This window comes from Micromys minutus, assembly GCF_963924665.1.
Source record: "Micromys minutus genome assembly, chromosome: 3".
In the NCBI taxonomy this organism is placed as follows: Eukaryota; Metazoa; Chordata; class Mammalia; order Rodentia; family Muridae; genus Micromys; species Micromys minutus.
The window spans coordinates 39267977-39293477 of record NC_137972.1 but is presented as its reverse complement, the minus strand read 5'-3'; the positions used below and the strand labels follow the sequence as shown (position 1 = coordinate 39293477).

The 25501-nt window shown below is 40.7% G+C and overlaps 1 protein-coding gene across 1 annotated transcript in view; it reads right to left on the bottom strand.

Moving 5' to 3' along the window:
* IL5RA (interleukin 5 receptor subunit alpha) overlaps positions 1 to 24601 on the bottom strand; it is a gene marked incomplete at both ends in the record, with an annotated part of 31081 nt that extends 6480 nt beyond the window's left edge. The window contains 7 exons of the mRNA XM_080914429.1: positions 13325 to 13463; positions 16485 to 16630; positions 18546 to 18733; positions 18810 to 18963; positions 21367 to 21505; positions 22954 to 23099; positions 24529 to 24601. Of these exons, the coding sequence (XP_080770555.1) occupies positions 13325 to 13463; positions 16485 to 16630; positions 18546 to 18733; positions 18810 to 18963; positions 21367 to 21505; positions 22954 to 23099; positions 24529 to 24601 (985 nt within the window). The remainder of the gene's footprint in view (positions 1 to 13324; positions 13464 to 16484; positions 16631 to 18545; positions 18734 to 18809; positions 18964 to 21366; positions 21506 to 22953; positions 23100 to 24528) is intronic.
* Between the last annotated feature and the right edge of the window lie 900 nt (positions 24602 to 25501).

Here is a 25501-nt window from a genome sequence, read left to right as displayed (position 1 = left end):
CATTTTCCTATATGTACATGATATACTCCTACCATACAATTACCATTTCCACTTTGAATTCAAACTCTCCACAGTTGAGTTAAAGAAAGCCATGGCTCTTTATTGCAAGGATCCCATTCCTCTCATTCCTCTATGGCACTTCCTTCTTTTAAAATTGCAGCTGCCTCCCTTTCAGTGCATCCCTTGGCCATTTCTCATCATTGTCTGCTCTTTGAGCATAGACAAGTTTGTTTGTCAGACCTTCACACTTTAGTTCCCTGAAACTCCCAAAGTCTTTCTTTTTCCTGACACTACCCTGACATGTAGCTCTAGGTGTAGACTATAAAATCCCCACATCCCAAACTCACTTGTGTATTTAGCAAACCTGAGAATAATCACAACCAAATTTGTGTTCTTCATTTCATCAAGCCTACTGTTAGCCAGGCATGGGGCTGCACAGTTGTGATCTCAGAATCTGAATGGCCAAGGTAGAAGGAGGATGAGTTAGAGACACCCCTTCCCCAGGGCTATAAGAAGCAAAAGGCTGTCTCAAAACAACAAAAGAAAGGAAAGAAGTCAGTAATTACTTCTTTCACTAGCTTCTCCATTTCAGTCTCTGTCCTTTCAAGACCCAAACTGTATCCTTGGGGACACATAAATTGTTTCCAAGTTTTATAGCTCCTGTTCCTTCCTCACACCCTCAGCATACCTGATATCTATGTATAATCATAAATGTAAGGCTTTATGATTCTGACTCCTGCATCCTTTCATCGTCTAGAGACCTGGGTTTCAGACCCAGCTTTCAGTGAAGCTGGACATTTTACTAATCTCACCACAAACTAAGTTATAACAGAGGATCCTGCAAATCCACCACACTCCTGACATCTTTTCCTGTCAATATTTCTTCTGTCCAGGCCACCATCACTCCCGTGTGTACCCTTTAAACAAGTCTAACTTTACAAAAGCTATATTATTTTCACTGGAAATAGTTTGAAAGTTATAAAGTAGAAAAATATAGAAGTCATCACTTAAGAGGATTAACTAAAAACTTATTCTCTGCACATCTTTTATAAGTACATTTTTGAGGGGACAGACACAGTATATGCCATTAATTTACTCCCAGAAATTCCCGTGAAGATAGAGAAAATGGAAACAGAGAAAGGGAGTGAAGTGAACTAAGGACACACAACTGTCATTCGGGGTAACAAGAAACAAAGCCCAGGACTAGCTGATGACCACATCCCTAAATTTAATGTAGGGTTCCCAGCCCAATGTTCTCCATCTGTAAAACTGAGGGTGTGGTATATGTGCTGGCTTTGCTTTGTATATTCTGACATATCTTTATGGAGTATTACCCCCCCCCCCGGTGTTTTTCACCTATCATGTTCTAGGTGTTTAATTACTTAGTGTGTTCTAGGTGTGTCTTTGTTATCAAGAAGCACCCCCCCAGCATCACCACTTTTGTGGCTGGGTCTACTTTTACTGCAGGAAAAGTTTGTTGTGTGTCACATGTGTATTTTTTGAAGCCTCCTCTTTACTCAACATTATTTGAGTGTGCTTTCTTGCATTGCATTCACCTGTTAATGCCTGTTTTCTTTGAGGCAAAGCTCACAATGAGTTTGTCCTTAAGCATGGGTTCCACTCTTCATGTAGTGATATGGGGACAGAGCCTTGAGGGGCTAGGCTCTGGAAGTAAATTAAAGATGTACACTGTGTCTGGCCACTCAAAAACCTTCCAAACACTGGCCGTGACTATGCTTGCGGTTGCTGCTCTGCAAACATGTCCAGTGTCCTTGACATTCCAAAGCTATCGGTGCCACTGAAGCACTTTATTAAAATCTTGAGCAAGGGTTAGAGAGAGGGTTCAGCAATTAAATGCCTATACTCCTTTTGTAGATGTCTGGAGTTTGCTCCCAGCACCCACATGTGGATGCACAGTCTTTAAAATCTCAAGTTTTTCAATGTTTTCTGTCTGTTATTTGTGCATTTGCACACTCTGGAATAGTGAAACGTGCCTATCATCACAGCATTTGAGAGGCAGAGACAGGACAGAAGGCTAAAAGTGAGTCAGAGGCCAGACTGATCAAAAGAGCAAATTACAGGCTAGCCAGGGCTGCTTAGTATGACACGGTTTGTTCTTGTTGCTGTTAGTGTTTTCTCCTAAAAATGGCACTAAAATTCATTAACCATGTCGTCTATGTGACAAAAACACACAGCAGAATTTTGTGTCCTGTGAAAAGAACAGAGAGTGTTGTAACTATTATCATGGCCACACACTCAATTATTGGTGGCTCAAAGTGTGCAATATCCACTAGCCTGATATGCCAAGTCCAGATAACAGAGCCGTTATCCTCTGACCATGATTACAAAAATCTTTTCAACTGGCTTAGTCCCCTTACCTCTTATGTAGATAAGTGAAGATTCTCACTGAATGAGTAAAAGTCATGGAGGGGAAGGCGACTGATTTCAGTTTATCCAACTGAAAAAGTTCTCACTACGTAGAAATGACTGCATAGGAAGTGCATTCACAGCCATTGTTTGGAAGGAGTTAACCTCGCCTCTCCTATATGACCATGTGAAGAATAGAACTTGTGCTCAAGGACAAGAGCATTGTGACCCTTGCCTCAAAGCAAACATACATTGATAGACAAATCCAGTGCAAGAAATCATGTTCACTTACTGTGTTGAGTCAAAATGACTTGTAAATTACTATTGGGTCAGTTATTAAAATTTTATTTCTACTTTTTTTCAACATTTTTTTAATTTTATGATAGAAAGTTGTAGGCACCAAGGTATGTGTGTGTAGATCAAGAGACAAGACAAGGTACATTGGTGCACATCAAGGGACAATGCAAGTACATGTGTGTGCATCAAGGAAAAACACAAGGCACATGTGTGCACATAAAGAGACAACATGTAGGGGTGTATTCTGTCCTTTCACCATGTGGGTCTCAGAGATTGAACCATGTCATTGTGCTTGGTAGCAAGAACCTTTGCCCACTGAGCTATTTTACCAGTTGTCTTATGAATGAGAGAGAGAGAGAAACAGAGACAGAGACAGAGACAGAGTTTAATTTAATGAGTATATAAAAAGATGAATCCAAGCAAAAACCTTCTCTTATTTGAATGTATAAGGAACAAGAGAGCAGATTAAACCAGTGGTGCACACACACACACACACACACACACACACACACACACACACACACGTATATATTGAGTCAAAATTATTAAGTTTCAGTACACTAAACGTTGAGCAGTGTCTTCAAATGTCCTTGGATACATGACCTCAGAGCTTTCCTTTCTAATCTCCTGGGCAAGGCTCTAAGTTCAACCCTGAGGCTGGAGCTGGGGAGTAGGAATAGAAAGAATAAATAATAAGAGAAAGTTCTAGATAATTTGAATCATTTGTCTGACTTAAGGGGCATTTTTTTTTTTTTTTTGCATGCTATTAATCACAAAGCCACAGATGTTTCTTAAGAAATGGTTGGGTACTTCCAGTTGACAATACAGATAGGTTTGGAGAGGGGAAGTGTCATAGTCTACATATGGAAAAGCCTTCCAGCCCCTCTACCTCATTCTGGATGTTCTGCAGACCTTACTAACTCAGTGTATTTAGAGACCTTGCTCATGTGGTTCTGTATGTAGACTTTGGTTTCCATCTTTGATATCTCAGCTAATAGACCATAAAGCAAGGAACCTCATGGAAACTCTGTAGGAAGTGTGCACTGGATGGGGTGAGATGGTGACAACAGAGGTCAGGAAATCTCTAGGTGATAATAAGATAGCCTTCCTCTAGCTGCATGTGGCTGCCCTGGAAGTTTCATCAAATGACTCCTACCTTGGGACTGCAGTCTGTCTGGCTCTAGAATTCTGTGATCTATTAGTTGGGACTGACAGCTCTAAGGAGGTGGATTTGATTTGGAGGCCTGAAAAGCCTTGGTTCATGCAAGTTTGTACTTTCACTGCTTCAGTATTGATTTTGAATCTGACTCTGATTCAACAATAGTAGTCAAGCAAAAGGACTAATTGGCAAATTGATGGAGCCCCTTAAATAAAGCTGCCCTGTAGTGTTTTGAAATGAGCAGATGGTAGAAAAAAAGTTTAAATAGCATCAATACGTTTGAGTAATTACGATACTGTCAATATGTTAGTCTATGATACAGGGTTCAACTAGCTTCCTGTGGCTTTCCTCTAGTTGGAGGAGAGGGTGAAGCTGTGGTGTCACACACAAAAGGTTCCCAATTCAGGCAAAAGTCAAAAGTCACCTCCTGTGACTGAGCTTTCTGTGGCAGCTTTCAGCTGGACTCTAGGAGGTCTACAGGTTTAAGAAGGCAAGGGGTGGGGGCAGAGAACAAAAGCGAGAGGCATAAAACCAATGACCCACTGAGAACTGTGCAAAGCTGTGGTGTCCTGGTAAAACTGGGCTTACGTGAAGGACAGTGTGGCAAAGCCTTGGAGACCACACTCTGTACATGATTGGCTCGATGAGCTCCTGACTAAACGGATGCTGATGGTTTTCATAACCCCCATCAGGCCCAGACTGGATGGATCAGAATAGGGAAAGTACAGTTTTCTTCTCCTCTGCAGGATTCTCACAAAGGACCAGTGCCTTTCAGAGCTTCCACAAACCCAGAATTCTTCCCTGTGAGTCACAGTGGAGCCATTTTTCTGTGGACCCGCTGAAGTAACTGAAGTAACTGAAGAAACTGCAGGCTGGCTGGAGAGGGTGCTGGTATCCAGTACCAAAGTTCAGTCTCTTGAGCAGTGTGCATTTGTTTCACTTTGTGAATTGCTTTGAAGTCGGGGATTGGAGTGAATGAGCTCATACATTCAAAGTGCTTAACGTCTGTGCAATTCACAGAAGGTGATCAATCCATCTTTGTGGTAATTATGATTGAGGTCAATGCATTGTGTCAGCGCACAATAATTGAGATAATTTTCCTAGATCCTCAAGGGAAAACCACAATTGTAGTGCTGTCTGAATCCTCAGGTCAGGAGACACAAATACTGTATTGTGTGTGTATAAGGAAGAAGGGGGTCAGAAGTCATGGTTAATCCCATACCTTCATACCTCAAGGATATGAGTTAAGATGAACACTACATAGGGCTGTCGAGATGACTTATTCCTTCAAACCTGAAAACCTGAGTTTAGAACCCACATAAAAATCTGACACAGAAGTACAGGCATTTTTAATCCTAACAAAATCCTGCCATAAGATGGGAAGATGAAATAGGAGAATCTGTAGAAGTCTGTAGGATGATGTCATTATACAACAAGGTGAGTCAAGCCTATGATTGGATGAGGGAAAGTAGGCAAGGAAAAGTCTAGGAAGGAGGGAGGAGAAGTGGGAGATTCTAGATGGAAGAAAAGAATCACCCATATCCTCTGAGTGGCTCTGAGTATCCATGGGTAGATATGTATACTTTCTAGAGATGGGTTTCTATAGGTCAATTTATCTAATCTAGGTGGGTGGTTTTGTCAACTGGTTGTAAGCTTATTGTGTAGAAGAATTGTGGATTGAAAATTTAACATATAAATATGCTTGATAAGTTACTGATTGTTGTGTCATGTTTTTAGTGTGGAAGACAGTGTATGAAAGCAATGACTTAGAGACAGCTGGAACCAAAAGTTCCAGCTCTATTGCCTGATCGGGGTGAGGGCAAGCAGGGTCCATGGAATGAGATGGAAAGGCTTAGCAACAACATGCCAAGGCAAAATGAGTGGAAAAACAACACGCTGGGACAGTCGTAGACCACCTGGGACAGAAGCAGCTGGGATGGGCAGAGTGGACCAGGCCTGGGACAAAAAAGCCAGGGTCTGTGAGTGCTTAGAGGCTGTGTGGAGCAGCAAAGATAAAGATATCTAACAGTGCCATGTGGCCCTATGGTGCTGGCACTAGCACTGGATAAAAGGTTATTTTAATTTTTACTGCAACAGAAGTCTTAAGATAAGCTAGCCTGATTGGTACAACTGTACAACGAAAAATGTTAGAACTGAGATCCAAGGACTGTCCCGTGACTTCTATAGGGGATTGAGGCACATGCACCCCCACACACATATACTTATGAAGGTTAGCTTTCAAACCCTGGACAGGCTGCTGAAGTGCCTAGTGAACATATCAAATAGAACTGACCTCCAGGTTCTCCCAGCATCCCCCAGTCACTACCAGTTACAAGGTACGGCTGGCACACACCACCCTCTTCTATGAACTATCCAGCCAGAGACTGGGCTTACCCTCCCCCCCAGAGGCTCTTGTCGCTATAATCTAGACATTTTGCACTCTCTCTCCCTCTCTCTAAATTTCTTTCTCTCTTCATGTATGCACTCACTCTTTCTCTGCATCACTTCTCTGTCTCCCAGTCTGCATCTTGATTTCCCTGAGCTTCTGCTGAGAGATAACAGTACCTTACTCCCATCCCCCAGAGCTGCCTCCAATAAGCCAGCCTTTACACTGTCAATTTAGCTTCAATTGGCTTCTTTTGATGGTAGAGAAAACCTATAAGAACAAGCACACACACATGCACTGACACATCACACAAAGAGAGAGTGCCATGTACAACATGAAACATTTAGACAATAACTGCCTGATGGGGTCAATGTAAATGTCTCCATTGCTTGGCCTACATTGAGCCTGAGCAGGCTAAGAACAACCAAAAGGTAACCTCTCTGTTGTAGTCTACAGCCCAAGCAAGGTCTATCTCCTTGCCTTAGCTTCTGTGGCTGGAACACAATAGTTAGGACTAGAACATCAGTCAGCATTCACAGGTATAAAGGTAAACTTGTTGCTGAGTACTATGCCTAGGCCCAGCAGTTACCAGGTTTGACTCTCGCTCCCTCCATCTCCCTCCTCCCTCCTCTCCCTCCTCTCCCTCCTCTCTCTCTCTTCCCATTTGTCTAGCAAGAAATGATATTTGGGCAGATGTCCTAGATACTGTGAATAAACTTGCCTTGCACAGACCAGAGCCAGGAATAGAATCCTTCCTTGGCCTAAGTTGTTAAACATTGAAGGTTGATTGGTATGCCTACCCAGAGAGATGGCCACACCCAAAATTTAATTTAAAAAAATCCTTGCCATTAGAGAACAGAGCTTGAAAGCTTATTGCAACCTACCTTTAAGATGGTAGAGCAACCCACAGAGCCAAGGTAATCTGGCCTAAGGCTTACCAGGCAAGATCCAGCCAACCTTGAAACCATAGACTCCTGAGGCAAAGAAGAAGGTTGACTCAACTACTATGTCTACCCAGCTGAAATCCCCCACTTGCAAAGAAAAGTGGCAGCTGTGACAGGAGCTGACGTGGGGTTTTCCTTGTTGCTGGTGGGTCATCTAGTTTTCTTTCTAAGCATTTTCCCCTCTGTCTCGACCCAGAGCTTCCCTTTTCTTAGCTCATAAAACTGTAAATGGACAGAATTGTTTTTGAAGGCCAGAGAGTGAAGCTAACCATTTCCTCGTACCTGTTTTCCTTTCTTCTTCCCTATTCTGGTTTGCACTTTGTCTCACAATGGTTTGGGAATTTAAGAAGAAAGGGTGGGGACAGAGAAGGGAAACAGAGAGGGACAAACAGACAGACAGATGAAGAGAGGGCTGCTAAAAATCTACCGACACAGAAGAAAAAAGGGGTTGGAGCTTGAGGTTCTTTGATGACTGTGGTCCATGAAAGGGGTCCATTTTATGATCTCCAAGACAACCCATCTCCTCCCAGCTCTTGAGTCTATAAGGTAGAGGTAAATTGCTTTGTACTTCCGTCATAAAGTCAAATGATAAAAGCCCTCCTCCCCTCCAGCACACATGTCTATTTGCCACGGTTGCAGTAATTATTTAACCCCAGTTGGGTATTTCTACTCTGCCTTTAATCATTCAGGTCCCAGATAGCAGATGCAAAACCTTTATATTAATAATAAGTCTTAAATAGCACTACAGCTGGGCAGTTATCCACCCTCAAAGCTATTAGTATAAACTACTCTATCAATAACTGAATGATAAGACTTGCAATGTTTTGCCTGGGGCCACCCTTATTCCAAGTGGCCAGGCCTCATGGCCAGGTCTCACAGTCTTTTATGTTGTGGCATATTCTCAACTCTCCCTTGTTTCACCCCCTTCTCTATCCTCTCAGATTCTATGTAACCATGTAACTCAAAAGCACGCCTATCTCTAGTCTTTCCAGTATTTGGCTGTAGCCATTTTTACTAAACCAATAGTTTTTTTTTTTTTTAATTAAGGAACAATGTTTGCACAACAAAAGCTGCTAAACATGAGATTTCACTTGTAGGCCCAGAACTTTGGGTACAGAATTTAGTGAATTCAGAATTACAATACATAGCAACAGACTACAACTCAACATGACACATTGGTTTTTGCTTAGCTCTGACATCCACCCCAGGACGTATATTCCCCTGCATGCATCACACACACACACACACACACACACACATACACACACACACACACACACATACACACACACCTTGGCTACACCATAGCAGGAAAGTGAAGGCCAGATCTCCGATGAGCTACAAGTCTTTGTTGCTGAAGGATTTGTCCCAGTAGTAGCAACAGTCACCTTGTAAATGGTGACCACACTGCTGACTGAGTGATGTGAAAACTGGGGTGACTGAGTCTTGTTTTGCTCCCAGGTTAACTGCCAATCATCTTAAGCCTAAAGAAAGCTTTTTAAAAGAACACATTTTCACTCATTTCTAATAATATTTTGTCCTCAGTGGCAGATACACCCTTCACTGAGTGTGGAGCAAACTCATTGTACACATAAAGCCATAGTTTTCAACCTTTAAAAAACTATGGCATTTTGATATAGTTCCTCATATCGTCACTAACCCTCAACCATAAAATTTTTTCACTGCATTTCATAACTAATTTTGCTACTACTACAAATTGTAATGTAAATATTTGCTGTGCTAAATACCTAATTTGTGACCTGGGATAAATAGCTAATTTGTTACAACCCACAAGTTGAGAACCAGTGTTGATCCAGTGTCAGTTTAACCTCTTACCAAGAAACTGGTCCAATCCTAACCAGGGGTGTAGCTACAAATAAATGCAGCCAACATTCTCATTTCCGGGGTCAGGAGGTGCAGGAAAGATGCACTCTATGAACACTTATTTCTATAATCATTTATTTTACACTTAGTACCTGCATGTCACAGAGTAGTGGAGAAAAGGAGACATGAGAAGCAAAGAAGCTTCAGGGACCAGGGTCCAGAACAGGAAAGTGTTCAGGAAACAGGAGATGACACAGATAACAACAGAACTGAAGAACCTGGAACTTCAAGACTAGGAAGGAGAAAGACTTCAAAATTGGGAAGTTTAGCTCTTAAAGCAGAAGCTAGCTGATGGAGCGCAGTTGATAACAAGCACTGGTAAAAGCAAAACTGTCACTATCATTTACAAAGGAGGAGGTGGGAGGGGAAGCAGAAAGAGGGGTGGAGGAAGAGGGAGATCCATGCTCTGAGAATCTCAGAGCAAGAGAGTAGATTCGAGGAAAAATCTCAAGCAGATAGAGTTTTGTTGATGGCTGTCCTGTTCACTGCATCTATCCCCTGTGCCTCTTGGACAGACCAAGGACCTTGCCAACTAGAGCAGGAGTCACCTTCCTTACCCTAGCTCCATACACCATCAATCCAGCTTCTTCTGTGTCTCATTCTTTATGAAACAACCTCGGGCTAGAAATGGTTAATTAGTTAATTTCAACTATTCTAATTTGCTAATTGGTTCGTGTGTCACTTATTTGGGGGAAATTACACATTAATAGCTACTTCTTGACTGTTTGACAATGACTAAGTCATTTAATATCTCCAGGCTTCTATTTTCTTGTCTTAATTAAAATAATGGGGGTGAACATTATGTAAAGGCATGGGGGATATTTCAGTTGGGCCCGAGTAGTGAAAATCCAGGAGGGCTCCCAGGGACCATTTGTAAAGCAATGTAGGGGAGAAGAAAGGGAGTTTGAAAGAAATGAACCTAACAGCAGAAGTGCCTGACAGACAGCAAGCTGAGCATAATTATCACTACATTCTCTAGGGGTAAGGAAGAGCCATGCAAAATATCCCTGAGGGGCTTGGACTTCCTATTATGTTTATTAATCATCTTGATGAAAACGGAGAGTCTGCACTGATTTAATTCACTAATGATCCCAAACTGAGCAGGGGAGTAAATTCCAGAAAGGATGGATTTATAAGGTGAGCACTAGTATTAGTCAGGCCGTCTGCATGAACTGGGCGGCATGAATAAAATAGGATGTGCAGTAGCAAATGGCCGTGAGGTGCACCTGGGGCAGGGATGGATGCAAGAAGCCAGATCCAAGCCGAGAGCTGTTATTTAGGAAATGGTTAGAGAATGGGAAAGTGGAAAGTGAATAATAAGCTAAAAACAAGTATAAGATGGACCGTTGAGACGGCTCAGTTAGTCTTTTGGTGGTGAATGTTAGAGGAGGCACAAGAGTGGCAGCCATAGAAACCAGGGAACAGTACAGGTACGGACACGGATGCCCAGAAAGGTTAGCTATTAGGTACTAGGTCAGAGTAGTAGAACCCAGACTTGGCACAGCACTTCACTTGGTTCCCAAAATGTGGTGGCAGAGGCTGTCACTCCCTCTTTCAACCTGACTTTATTTTCAGAATTCTTCTTCCCATGGTACTATATTCTCTGACTTGGTTCATTGAACTACAGTTGGCAGAGCCATTGCTAAAATCCAGATTTTGTCTAAAAGCAGATTTTGCTGCTTCCTCACCCTAAAGTGTCAATAGTCAACAATAATCAGTACTGCCTAAAACTTCAAAACTCAAGCACTCAAAAAACACGATTAACATCTTAGCTAAGATGCTGATTTTGGTCTCTACTGTATTTATCTCAGGTCTTTTGGTCGATATTAATTTTTTTTCCAAATTTGTTTACGTTACAATGTTGGGACAACAATGAGAAACATCAGTACTTTCAGACCAATGAGGTTTGTACCCTTGAGAAACAACATAAACCATTTTGTAAAAGGACTCAGTGCACTGCAAATAAACAAAGCTTCTGGCCCATGGTTTGACAAAAATTATGTCATAAATTCCTGAGACTGATGAATCTTGTTTTAATATTGGGGCATGGAGTGAGTTTTATTTGTGCAAATGAAGCATTTTTGAGAGAGGTCCTATATGTATCAGGTCAGGATCATTTAGTTGGGTGTCAACCTGGGGAGAAAGGGAGGGAGAAGAAGACTCACCTCAGCAAACTTATGAAGTAGGTGAGTCTGCCCAACTTTCAGTTCCTTACATCTTCCTTTCAGTTCCTCTCCCCAGGAAACTCATGGTGTTGCTCTGAGCTCAAGTCCCCATCCCCCAGTGTTGTCGCGACCATGGTACAGGACCAGACAGTTTGGGTTGGGTATTGAACAACCCCAAGATTGAAACAAGATTCATCAGTCTCAGGAATTTTTGACATGATTTTTGTCAAATCGTATGCCAGAAACTTTGTTTATTTGTAGTTCAATTGGAGCAACATCCTACAGGAGTTCAGGGCAGAATGATCAGCTTTCTTACAGACCTAGCTCTGTGCTCCACCTTTTGATCCCTTCCACTATTCTTGTCTCCCTGGAAATGTACTTGATAAGCATCAACTCTGACTCAGACCACCCAGGGCATAGGTCAGTGCCCAGGAATTTTCCACGGACCCACACCCTGGAGCCCAAGTGAATGACTTATTACTTTAGTAGATGACTTTAGCATGTTTGTGCCTGAAAATGTTTTTTTCCTTAAGTATGCTATTTAAAATGAGCTGGCATGTCTCATTGGTTTTGTGAGAGTGATGTAACCAGCCTTAAGCACAAAGTCCTCTATGCCAATATAATTTGCTAAGTACTTTTCAACACATAGGGTATTATCACACCATGATAGAGACCTAAGAGACTGGGCCCTAGGATAAATTATCCTAGGGTTCAACCCATCCCTGATGTTTGAAGATGTAAGCAGATGACCTAAGCTTTTCAAATATACATTCTTATCTGAAGAATGAGTTTCTTGATAGGCTTTGCTAAGAGAATACATGAAAATAATCTAGGATGCTGCTCTGCAAATGTCTACTTGAATCAGTAACTTTCCTTATCCAAGAAATACAACCCTTTGGCCATAGTTGCTACCCCAGTCCCTGTTATTTGTCATGTATGTCACTCAGTCAGTTTGATCATAAATAACAATAGGTGTAAAACCAACATAGATGCCCAAGAGATGCCTAACTCACTAGACCTATATACTATCCCTTAGGGTAAACATTCAGCTATGGATCCCAGTTTCATGGACCCTAATATTATTCAATTTAAAAATCCCTTTCAAAAGGAAACAAGCATATAAATTCACACCTGAGTATGGAAACATTCAAGTGATGAGGACCAGATTAGTTCTTTCCAAGGACTAGAGATGAGGGACAAAGGAGGATAGGTGTGTTTTAAAAAGAAAAAGAGAGGAACAATTGCATGTTGGACCACTTGGCATCCTTCCTAAGCTGTGACATGAGTGCTTAACACGCATAAGACCCAAGATACACAGATAATGATACGTTACATCCATAAGCTCCGAGAAGGACACAGGGGTCGTCAGTGCCAATGTTATAGTTTTCAAATTATACTGGAGATCTTGCAAAATGTCACCACTGGGAGAAACTAAGATAAAGAAAGACTGGATCTCCATTTCTTACCACAGTTTATGATTCTGCAATTTTCTGAAAATAAAAGGTCTACTCTAAATAATTAGAGGTTGGGGAAATGCCTCAGCATACAAGAGTGTGGTTTGTACAAGCATAAGGTGCTATATTAAAATTCCTCACATCCATGTGAAAACCTGTGGCTGCCTGAGGACCTGTAAACACAATGCTGTTGTAGGCTGAGGCTGGAGGACTTTTAGGGTTTAATAGATAGCAACCTAGCTCCAGATTCAACAAAAGACAACATCTTCAAGAGAATAAAGCAGAGAATGGTAAAACAGGCTATCTTATGTCTTCCTTCGTCTCCCATGAGCACACAGAACACTCAAACCTGCACACAGATGCACATATATGCATTGTTCACGCACTCATGCATGCATGCAGATACACACAATATGGATGTAAGAAAAACCAGGAAAAGGTACATTAAAAACAAGAAATGAACTAAACAAAATAGGCCTGGCAAGGGTTTGTGCTATGGAGAAAGCAGGACAACTAGGTTCATAAAACACCCATGTCTAGTTGCAGACACAGTAGATGGATGGAATATTAGGCTGAGTCAAGACAAGGTCATTTGAAAACCTGAGTGAACGAGTACACTTTTCAGGATTATCTGTTGCCACTTCTTTGAAATCCACACAGAGACTCACCCACATAGATCGGCTGACTCCATTCACCCCACCTTCCAGACAGTCTGCATGGTGAGCTCACGGCTGCTCTCACTTGAATGGAATATGTAGAAACATCATCAACTTTTGAGATGAACTTATTGGTGATCAGCGTTTCCATCTAAATGGGAAAAATGGATATTATACTAATACCTAGACAGGTAATGTATGTGAAATACTAGCTTGAGAGGTCACATGTGGGTAATGTATCTCATTATTTAGCAAGTAATCTAAAATCAATAGGGCATAGTCATGTTTTTATTCTAGAGTCCCAATGTGATGTCTTCGAAGTTAACCCGAGGGAGAAAGTGATCTTTTAACTAAAATAAATACAGTGGTCAGTTGAAGGGCTAGGTGATGCTGTGTGGACAAATTAATATTGCATGTAGAAAATGGAAGTCAGTTTCAACAGTATATATAATCTCTGTTATTTTGCCCTTCCACATTGCTAAGTCACAATCCTATACAACTGCCCAATGGCTACAGCCTGTGTGAGCTTCCCTGGTCTGTTGCTTGAACTGTCCTAGTAGCTTATATCCCTGCATATACATGGTCCCCCCTCATATCCAACTTTCATACTGCTGCCAAAATCACCCTTGTATCATGTAAACACCGCACTTCTCTATCACAAAAAAATCTTGGGTGCTGCTCATTGCCCATGACTGGAGTTTTAACATAGATGCTGTTTGGCTATTAATAAAAAATAACAACAACAACAACAACAAAAGCCCATAGAGCTACTCTGAAATCCCTATGTAAGGTCCATGGTTATAAGTCTAGTGTTCACCTTGTGTTCAGACCAGTTCAGTCACTACCACTTGGCTGAAGGAAGCGTGCCTTGCACGCCTCTGGGTTCTTCCTTTCCTCACCACCCCCCCCCCCCAGCACAGTGTGGTTTCGGACTGGTGTGGGTCAGGAAGTGCTGATTACTGGCCTCTGATAAGATCAGTGCTGACAGGGAGAGCACAGTTTAGAAACAGGGGAGCCGTTGGACTTTGCTGCGACATCCAAGCACGTGAATTGTGATTGTAAACAAACTGGTTTGTGTTTTCATATCTTTGGCCATATATGATCCTTTTTAACTTACTTTATGAAAATGCTAACTTGTTAACTTATGGTAGATTAGAAATTTCCAAAAAAAAAAAAAAAACAAAAAAAAACAAGCCAGCCCTTCCCAGAGGATATTTCTGACCTCCCTCAGGTTTCATTCAGCATCAGGCTGTGGAGTGGTGGCTACAAGGTTGTTTTGTCTCTTCTCTCCTCTGCATTATGTTGATCTTTCCTATGATAGGGAGTCTTTGACTTTTTTTTGCTAGAGTGGGACTTATCTTATATATTGATTTATTTTTATGTGAACCAACAGCTTGGAAGGACACAGGAAAGTAATATGCTCCACAATTTGGCACATAATTTAAAATTAATAGGACATAGGATTTGGTTTAATTCAGACGGCAAAAACAAAGCCTTATCTCTCTTTATGTGCTAACCCTAGAAGCAAATTTGTAGAGATTGGTTTAATTGTATTTAGCGTGTCTCTTTTAATTATTTTTAGATGTATTTACTTAAGTCTGTGTGTGTGTCCCAGCAGGCGTGTGGAGGCAAGAAGATAATTTGAGGCAGTCCATTCTCTCCTCCACCTTGGGGGCTCCAGAAGTCAACTCTGGAAATCATTCTAAGCAGCAAGTGAACTTGACCTGCTGAGCTACCTCACAGGCTCTTGATTTCTTTTGTTTGTAAGACTCAAGGTGGAATCCTGACTTCTCAGCTTTGTGACTATGAGAATTTGTTTATCTTTTAGGTACGTGTGGTGGGTGGGGCTTAAATCACCAATAAAATGGTAAATATGAGTATACAACAGTAATTGTGGACAATGTATAAGATAAAATAATAAAACTCCATGGGACTAAGATACCCACGCACTGTTTTCAAATGTGCAGGGAAGAAATGTTAAACAGTCATACTGTTGTGCAAGTAGACTCCAACACACCTTCCATCTTGCAAGACTAAGCTTCCTGGCTGGGGTTTGTGTTATGTTCTGCATGCATGAGACCCTCTGTTCTAGTCCCCAGACCCAGTAACAAAAAGCTCACAATCCGTCTGTTTCCATTAGACCATGGTCCCTCATTTTCCATTCCCCACTTCCTGGCAGCCATGATGCTACTGTCTGTTTATATGTGTTCTATTGCCCTTGGTATTTCATTTAAGGAAGAATCATATCCTATTCATATATTTGCCCTTTGTCATATGTTTATTTCACTTTGCTTGCTGTTCTTAGTTAGCTCCATTCATATCATAGTAGCATATATTAAAATTTCCTTTCAAAGACAAAATAAAGCCCCCCTCTCTGTGTGTGCGTGTATGGCCATTTTGTTTTTGTACTCCTATTCCCAGATTTGGGGGTTCAGATTGTTTGTTTTTAGATAAAAATCTTGCTTCCCAACGTAGACTAACTTCAAGAGTATAACATTCCTCCTATCTCAGTCTCTCTTCTGGGTGCTGGAGTCATAGGTGTGTGCCACCAACCTGACTCTATCCATCTGTTAATGGATACTGAGGTTGCATCAGCTCTTGGCTATAGTGAGTAATGCTGTTGTAATCATGGGGGTCCAAGCACCCTTTTGAGACCTCATTTTAAAGTGTTTTGCATATATACCTAGGAAGAAAATTACAGGCTCCTAAGATAATTCTAACCTTTGGGAAACTTGCCTCTTACAAATGAGTTTCATTTTACCCTTTGTATTATTTTGAACCCGAAGTATGTTCTTTCAATATGAAAGTCCTGTAAGATTTGATTTATTTCTGTAATACCTGGGGCAGATGTAAGTGAACATTGACTTTGCTGGTACATAAAAACACCCAGAGCGGTCACTACTGAAATTTTTAAGTCAGCAGTTCTCAACCTGTAAGTTGTGATCCCTTTGGCAAACCTCTATGCCCCAAAATATTTATATTACAGTTCATAACAGTAGCAATGCTGCAGTTATGAAAATAACAACAAAATTAATGCTATGGTTCAGAGTTACCCCAACATAAAAAACTACATTAAATATCGCAGCATTAGAAAGGTTGAGAACCACAGTTTTAAATGTTCCAGGCATAATGAATGTCTGTCATGAAATACTGGAATGATATGAAGAATTACCTGAACGTAACCACTTTTTGTGTTGTAAATTTTCAATTCATACTTAAAGCAATGGACTGGAAAGACAGAAAGTGGTTTCTCCCATTGTATATAGAGAGAATTGTTTTCAATTTCCACTGTGACATTCATCGGAGGATTCACTTGATCTAGGCAAGAGGAAGAGAGGTCAGTGGCAAGTCTTTGTAATCAGTGATCAGGGCTGATAATCCCAACCAACCATTTCTAAGATGTGCTCTTCTCAAGGTTTACCATTAGGTCTAAATCAACCAATCTCAAAGCCACTAGAAGCAAGCAGCCTTTTGTGAGGCTCTCAGTATGGCTGTACCAAATAGACTTACACATATAAAGAACAGAAATCACTACAGTGAAAGTGACTGATTGACTCCTTTCCCCTGACAGCCCATTTCAAAGTATACCCAGCATCTCTTAAACTTCCCAAGTTAGACTGTGCTGATGGAGAGAACATGGACCCTGTGCTCCATCTCCATTTCCCAGCAGGGGACAACTGTAGGCAAATCACTTCTCCTTTCTGGCTTCAGCGTTTCTTTTTTCTTTCTTTCTTTCTTTCTTTCTTTCTTTCTTTCTTTCTTTTTTTTTTTTTTTTTTTTTTTTTGTTATTGTTGTTTTGTTTTTCTTGGGTGGGTTGGGTCAGATAGAATAAGAAGCTTCTGAGTAGAAAGAACGTATTGAGCCCACAAGTCTTTACAGGACTGAAGTGCTTACACAATAGCACTAAGACCTGAGTTCAGATTCCAAGCACCCAGGTGAAAATGGCTGTAACTCCAGAGCTGGTGGTAGCAGCTGGGTGTTGCAGGATACTTGACCACACTGTGAACCTCAAGATTGTGTTATTTATTTGAAAAAAAAAAACACAACTATTTCTAGTTGTGGCATGGCTTCTTTAATCCCTCTGGCTGGATTTTAGGCACTTCTTTAATGCACATCTTTAATCCCAAACAATAATGGTAAAGTTACTTTGTAGAAGGAAGCACCCATGTTTGAAAGTAACATCTAATTGACTGGAAGGAAAAGTGACAAATCTGAGAAAAATAATACAGAATAGGAAATGCCTGGCTCTCACAAGAAGAGAGAAGAGATGGTAGTTCCTTAAGAGAGCAATGAAGAGAAGAAAGAAAGGAGGAGGCAGTTTTACTGGGAGAATTGGACAGAGACAGAAGTAGAGATAGGTGGATCCTAGGCCTAGCCAGAATGGCAATTTCCAGATCCATTGAAAAAACTTTGCTCCCCACAAAATAGAGTGGGAATACTATTGAAGAAGAGAACCTGATGTTAATGAATGAGCACATCTGCACCAATACAGATACACTACACATACACATATGAGCAGGGAAGAAAGGGATTGGGGAATGGAAGAGGAGATTGAGGAGGGGAGCAGAGGGGAGGGATGGGAGGAGAGGAGAGAGGAAAGGAGGGGAGGGGAGGGGAGGGGAGGGGAGGAGAGGAGAGGAGAGGAGACCTGTGGACATATTATTTAAAAGGATAGAGCTAAGTCCAAAGCACTGAGAAGGATGAATGGTGATCCGGGAAGGTTAGCTTTCAAAGAGCCACATGATGGGAAACCTGAATACCTTTAGACTGCTGAGGGATCATACTGTGGGGGAAAGGCTCAAAATTGTTTCAGGTACAATATCCATCGATGTATTCTTCATGAAAGCAGTCATAACAGATGAGCATTGCTGTGACTTCTCTTAAGGAGTGAGTTTACTTTTCCTAGTGCCACCATTCTCTCCCGAGGAGAACTCTACCCTCAAAAGGATGTTTGAACTATGATTTAGTCCCAACTCGGGTGGACAACCAGTAGAAGATACAAGTGGAATAACTCATACATAGGGGACAAGAATGCCACTAAACATCTTGCTATGCCCAGGAGAGTATCCTACTTTGCCAAATGTTTACATAGAGCTAAAGTTAGGAACCCTGCCTCGGTGGTTTTTCTATGTTGGTTAGATGGTTGTTTAACATTTGAAAGGTAGCAACACCCTTTCCTGTGCCAAGTTTGTGCTATTCCATTAATGCCACAGTGGAATAAGTCTTTCTTACCAATAGCATGTGGAGTGAACAGCTGATCAAAAGGCTTGATTGCAGCATGCTTGCTTGAGCCATTTATGTGAACAGCAAGCTGCTCAAACCCTTTGCTGTTGATAAATGTCCTGGGAAACCAGCATGCAGTATTTCTGTTCAGTGCATCTTTACTGTATTCTCGGCATTCTTCAGTCCAAACACCAAACCTAAATTGGAATACCCATGAGTTTTTATGAGGAAAGAGGAAATGAATAATTTGCATAAGTAAAAATAGGTACTGACCTGTAGTATAGGAAATACTGTGTGTCCTCAGGGGCATCTTTGCCAACAAGCCAGGTGCAACGAAGAGACACTTGGTATGGCCGTAAGTGGGTGTGGCTACTTATGGCAGTGTTTGTGGTACAAGTTAAATTCATAACCGAGGTTCCAGAAGATCCTAGAGGGCCACAATACAAAGAGCAAAACATTGCCTTGATGGCTTCTGGATTTTGTGCTTTTGCTCGAGATACTTTTGATTGTGATTGACCACAAACATCCATTTATAGAAACTCATTTGCAAAGGGCAAATTTACTGAAGAAATGAAACTAGAGTTATAAAGCCTTGACGTGAAAAAAAACCTTTGAGCTACTTTAGATGCAGATATGGATATACGCCAGTGAGATGGATGTCTGAAAGTTCAAGGCTAGTGTCATGTGTCCAACAACTTCAGCATTCTAGTGCTCTATTTATCAGTACTAGACTATCATCTGTTGTCTGAATTCAAGCTCTGCTGGCTGCAAATGAGGTTTTATCGAGGAAGCTTTCCAGATTCCCCTTCCTTCCTCAGTTATATGAGCCATTCCTTAATATCCATGTCTCATGAGTTACGTGGATTACTGCTCAGGACATGCATTGTGGCAATACCCCAAGATCTTATCCTCATATTAGAGAATCAGTATCCAACAGCTTGCAAAACTCTCCTTAACATGCCATAACTTAAAACCTGAGATTTCAAATGTTTATTTGTACCAGATTTCCCAAAATTGTATTTTTAATATCCAGAGTGTTCTATTAAATAGACTTGCTGTTGTTCCTCAAAGAATCAAAAAAAAAGTATTTGGGGGACTAGGGTCAGAGAGAATATCTCTAAAGAGAAAACCCTAAATGATAGGAGAGGTTTTTTCCTTAAAATAGCTATAGATTAATTTTTTATCACTGTCATTAAGTATCTTCCAATGAATGGGGGTTGGGATGAGAGGAGAGATTCTCCTATTGACATATAGAAGTTGGAGACAGGAAATTGCCTGGTTAATTTATTTTATAACATACATATGTATATTATATATGGCATATACATATGTGTCTATACAATTATGCCTCTGTGTCTGTTGTATGGGTTCCAGAACTTTCCTCCATGCTAAAATCGTTGATGCTTGGGTCTCTTATATGATGTCATCTTGCATATAGCTTACACAGCACCTGGTCTAATATGAATCTTTTTTACATAACTTAGAATAATGAACATAAGTGTTCTGAAAATAGTTATTAGACAGTATTATTTAGAGGATAGTGGTATAAACAATCTTTTCATGAGCAGTATGGATGCTTTAATGCTATTGTGTTAGAATTATTTTGATCACTGAATCTATAAATATGGAGCCCATGGATACAGGCCTTCTCCCTTCACTCTGTGTGTGATTGTATACATGTATGTGTCTGTCCACATACTAAACATCCACACAGCCTATGTCATGTCAAAGCAGATTTTCAGTTCCAACCCACAAATATTCAGTGTGACTTTTCAAATGCTTAGTGGCATAAATTATACGTACTTGTTGTCAATATATTTTAGGGGTACTCAGGAAGCAATTGGAACTATAGAAACCTAATTCTGAAATAAATAATATGTAAAGGAAGTTCAGTTGTTTCTGAGAGATAGAATGATGGCTAATGCATGGCACACAATCACCCATGTTTATATTTCTCTGTATACTTTGAAGTACCCTCCTTATAGTCAAACCTGTTGGGAACACTTTGAAGAATTATGAGTTAATGCAAACATCGATGTTGTAGCCAACACAGTCCAGGGGTTTTGGCTAAGTGAGTCCCCAGGGGTTTTTTTTTGTTTTGTTTTGTTTTGCTTTTTTAAGACTTTGTTCTAAAGCTCTTGGTGTTATTGAAAAGTGGTAAACCCTCTCTGAGTTGGGGATTTATGGGAGATGTTTGGGGATAAATCTTTAAAGAGAGTTGGACCCTTGTCTTTTTGTGCCTTCTGATTGCTTCCTGGATTTAGACATCTACCACCTGCATCGGGCATAGTGTGCTGTGTTATCACATGGCCTAAAAACTGACAGGCTGCTAGGTCATGGGTGGAAACCCCCACTGAAACCAGAAACCAAAATAGGTGTATTATCTTACATATTTGTTATAGTAAAAAGAAAGCTGACTAATAATACAGGCACAATCTTCTTCAATGGAGTGAATAGGAGAAAGAATCAAAAAAACACTAATTGATGTGGGGCTAAGACATATGTGATTTAGGAAAGTGACATATCCTAGGGTCTGATGGCCTGACTATTTCTTTTTCCAATTTGTGTCTGTATTTGTCTGTGTTAAAATGTTTAATCGGAGGTACCTCTGCTTATATGTATTAGAAGCCCGAGCCTCCAATAGAGTCCTGTATAAATTTAGGGGTGACTTGCAGGAGTGTGCCAATGGACAGCCTTTGACAAGTATAATTAGAATGTGGGTGTTGTTGAAGAGGACTGGAAGGCATGGTGCTGGGTTAATGAAACGTGGCTTTTCTTTCCTGTTTTGTGAGGTGTAAGATACAAAACTTAGATGTCTCATGTCCTTTACCTGGTGGAGCTTTGAGTTCAGCAGAAACCCAACTGCTGGCCAGGAGAGAGTGGCTGCTCTTCAAAATGGTCCTCACACTAGCTGCAAAGCCTTCATGAAGTGGTGTTACACATCTGCTTTCAGTCTTTTTGGTATCATACTAAAATAAAACCCATCATGGCGTGTAAGAGAAAAACAACATTAATCAAATAGGCCATTGAATCTACTTTGAACATGCTGCATAAGTAAAATGGAATGAAGTCATCTTCTTAGAAAAGAGCCATTGTAAAATAAACACAGTTCCTCAGTGACACATGAACATATTCCTCTTTTTTTTTTCTTGGTTTTTTGAGACAGGGTTTCTCTGGGTAGCCCTGGCTCTCCTTGAACACATTCTGTTCAGGCTAGCCTTGAACTGAAAGAGCCACCTACCTCTGCCTCCCAAGCTGCCTTTTATTCTCATTTGTGTTGCCAGTCTCCTTTCCAGTAGCAACTTTTTGACATACAATTCTTGAAAATTTCATATTACTGCAAAATGGTTAACACAAATGATGCCACCCTTTCTTTCATCTTACTACAAATGCAATACATGGTGGTCATGTTACCACATCTCTAACATAAATTTGGGACCCCAAGAAATCAATTCAAGACCCATAATATAGTATGTGAACTTGGCCTTGACCTTGGCTTTAGTGACCCTTGTACCATCTTGCTCACTACCTTCTTCTTGCTTTATTAATATTAGGAGGTATTTCAACAGTATTCTCAAATAACGTTGGTAAACTGGTAGTGGAGATGGCTCAGTCAATAAATTTTAAATCTGAGTCATATGTCAGCATGCACCTATAACCTCAGCACCGAGGATGAGGCAGAAACAGGTGGATCCGAAAATGTCATTGGCTCATCATCCTAGAAAAATTATTGGTACATTTGCAGCTCAGTAAGAGCCTTCTTTCAAAAAAATAAAAAGTCTTGAAGAGTGTTTAAGGGAAGAATCAACCTGTGGACCTCACATATCTGCAAGCACTCCTGCCTGTACATGTGTACACAGCCACACTAATAAGTACATAACCAACACATGTGAGCTCTCTCTCTCTCTCTCTCTCTCTCTCTCTCTCTCTCTCTCTCTCTCTCTCTCTCTCTCTCTCTCTCTCTCTCACACACACACACACACACACACATAACAAACACATGCTTTCTTTCTCTCTCCTCTCTCTCTCTCTCTCTCTCTCTCTCTCTCTCTCTCTCTCTCTCTCTCTCTCTCTCTCTCTCTCTCATACACACACACACACACACACACACACACACACACACACACACACACAGGGTGGGGTGGAGGAAGAGGGAGGAAAGGAGAGGGGGATAAAGGGGACAATGGGGAGTATTCTTTCTTGAAGGAATTTTCCTTGAAATAAAACTTTCTATGCTACTGTTTCATCTTGAATAATCAGCATCAGTCTAATTCACTTTACAGATCCTATGGGTAACACAACATGATGATCTTTAGTAATTGGCTATTCTTTATCAAGAATTTCACTTCACAGGGAAAATGCAGTTTAAAATGAATATTCGCTCTCAGTAACGATTGTCATCAGACCCAACACTTACTTCATCTTCTTGTGGAGCATTTATTCTCACATGGTACTCTAGATCAACAAGTCTTTGTTCTTGGGCAGGATTTGGGTCCCAGTGTAAAAGAACTTGAGCCAATCCAGTGGTTTTTATGGTAAAATTGACAGGTGGTAGAAGTAAAACTGTTGATTGAAAACAAAAGGAAGACCAATGATACAACGTTCAGTTGTCCATAAAGAGCACCTTTTCCTGTACTGTGCAGGGGATTACCACTGAGCTATATTCCTGATCTTGAACATATTTTAATTATTTTATTAAATAACATACCTGGTTTGTTATCAGTGGTGGCTTATCAGAATACATAATACTGAAATAATCTGGCAAAATTTTTCTTAAAAATATTGCTAGTTTATCATTCATGTGTTATTTGTAACTTTCATATGTTTCTCTTGGATATGAACAGCCTGCCATATTATTACTGGTTGTAATAGGCCTTCCAACCAGTGAAAGGGTTGTGATAACTTAGGAAGTTCTAATCCAACCCCCCCCCCAAAGAAGGTAAGTAGAAAACACCAGGAATGGAGGTTATATCAAGCATGACAATAGTTGCCTCATAGATATCTGGTTCCCATTGCATAAAAATACCTACTTACTCATAAAACCAGTAATTCACAATGTAAAATACATGTATTTCTTTTTATGAGCTGTAGCCAAAACTATTTGAGTAAATAAAAGGAATTGCTTTCAAATTGAAATATTTCATTTAATTAAAGAATCAGTACCCACTGACTGTAGAGGATTGGATCATTGTAGAAATGTTATAAAACGCAATGAACAAAAAGCAGAAAGTAAAAACTTGCAACACACCTTTAATTTTGTTCTGGGCATATGTTTAAACAATTTCTGAAAATTTCTCCTCTAAACTTGGGTAACACTGTGGATTGTGATACTCATATTACAATCTTTAATGTATTCATTTACTAGATTGTCAGTCCTTTCCATTGACCTTTCAAGACCCTTCATGACTCTGCACCTGCATTTGGCACGCAAGGGTTTCCAAGGCTGTCTCTGTAGTTCACCTTTATTCCCGCAGCCACTGTGGCTTTTCACATCAACATTAGCTAACTAAACCCCGAAGCTCACTGCTCTAAATGTACCGGGTGTATTTCAACTGCTTAGTGAAATGTGGTCTTGAATTCTAGAAACAGCTGGGCTGGTGCCATAAGACAGTTTTCCTCTCTTAACTCTGTTAACATCCTAAACCCTTAGATCAACAAGTTTGTGGGGCGGGGAGTCCTGAGGAAAGAGAATTAGTATACGTTTGCTCTTGTTTCTTTTGAAGCCTTTTGTAAAGTTCCCAGTGGAGGTGGAAGCCCTGAATGTGGCCTCCAGAGGCTGCTTTTTCCACGATGCCCATTTGTACTCTTAGAATTGAAATTCCCATCGAAGCATACAATTTACATTTCTGCCCACATGACCTTCTTAAATCTCAGGAGCTTATACTGTTTTATAAAAATTCCCCAGTTGAATGCTTATTTGGGGGAAAACTCTGTTACCTATATTATAATGTACTTTAACAAAACCAAACATTTTTGAATAGAAGGTGCTTACACTTTTCGTGAGAAAGTAAGTCAGCTTGCAGCGTTGCCGAAGCTCCCACAAGAATTAGTAGCACAGGCACCATGGTGATTGAATGCTGTTGGGAGCATGGAAGACAAAAATCTAAGTCATTGTATTGTCATTTGTAGGGAATCTGGCAGCTACTTTCCAACATACTATCAGAGCGTTAGAGTGTTGGTTCTTTAGCAAATGCTTATGATTCTCCTACATGCTGGGGATGCAAACATATCGAGCTTTGCTCTTGGACTGTAGGTTCATCGTCTTTGGGAACAGATGACATATAAATCAATAATTAATTGAGAAAGTGATGCCAGTGTGTGTTTGGGGACATAATAGGTACAAACAGACTTCTTATTTGACTCACAAAGGAAGAACTAAAGTTCAGAAAACACACAAGGAGAGATGGGTCTTGTTGCTAGAATCTCTTGAGCAAATCTGTAGCACTAGAAGAACAGGAAGAAAAGAGGAAAGGATCCGAGCCCAGGATGTCTTCGGGATGAGAAGAGTTCTAGGCAATTGATAACAAACATGAGCATTACCACTTACATCCACGTGGTTTCACATTAGGGCTTGGTGGCAGAGTGCTATGTGGGACGTCCTAGGCACCATCTCCTCCACTCTTCCTCCAGAAGTTACTGTGACCAGAAACTTACATTTATAATTCAAGAAACATAAACTGCCTTTAAAATTCCAGAATCAGATTGTGGTACTTTGAGTTTGGGCGACGATGATTTACTGTTCGAAGCACGTCGATAAGAATAAGCCAGGGGAGGACAGAGAAACAGTCACACACCTGGGGAAGTGTAAATATTTCTTCTTCCCGAAAACAGCTTGACAGTATGACATAAGGGGAACAGAATGTTAGGTTCAGTGAATGAGGAAAAGCGGACAGTCTGAGCCCTGGAGTCCTACAGGGGCATGAAACCGTTCCTGCTGAGACCTGCACATCAGACACCTGGAGAAT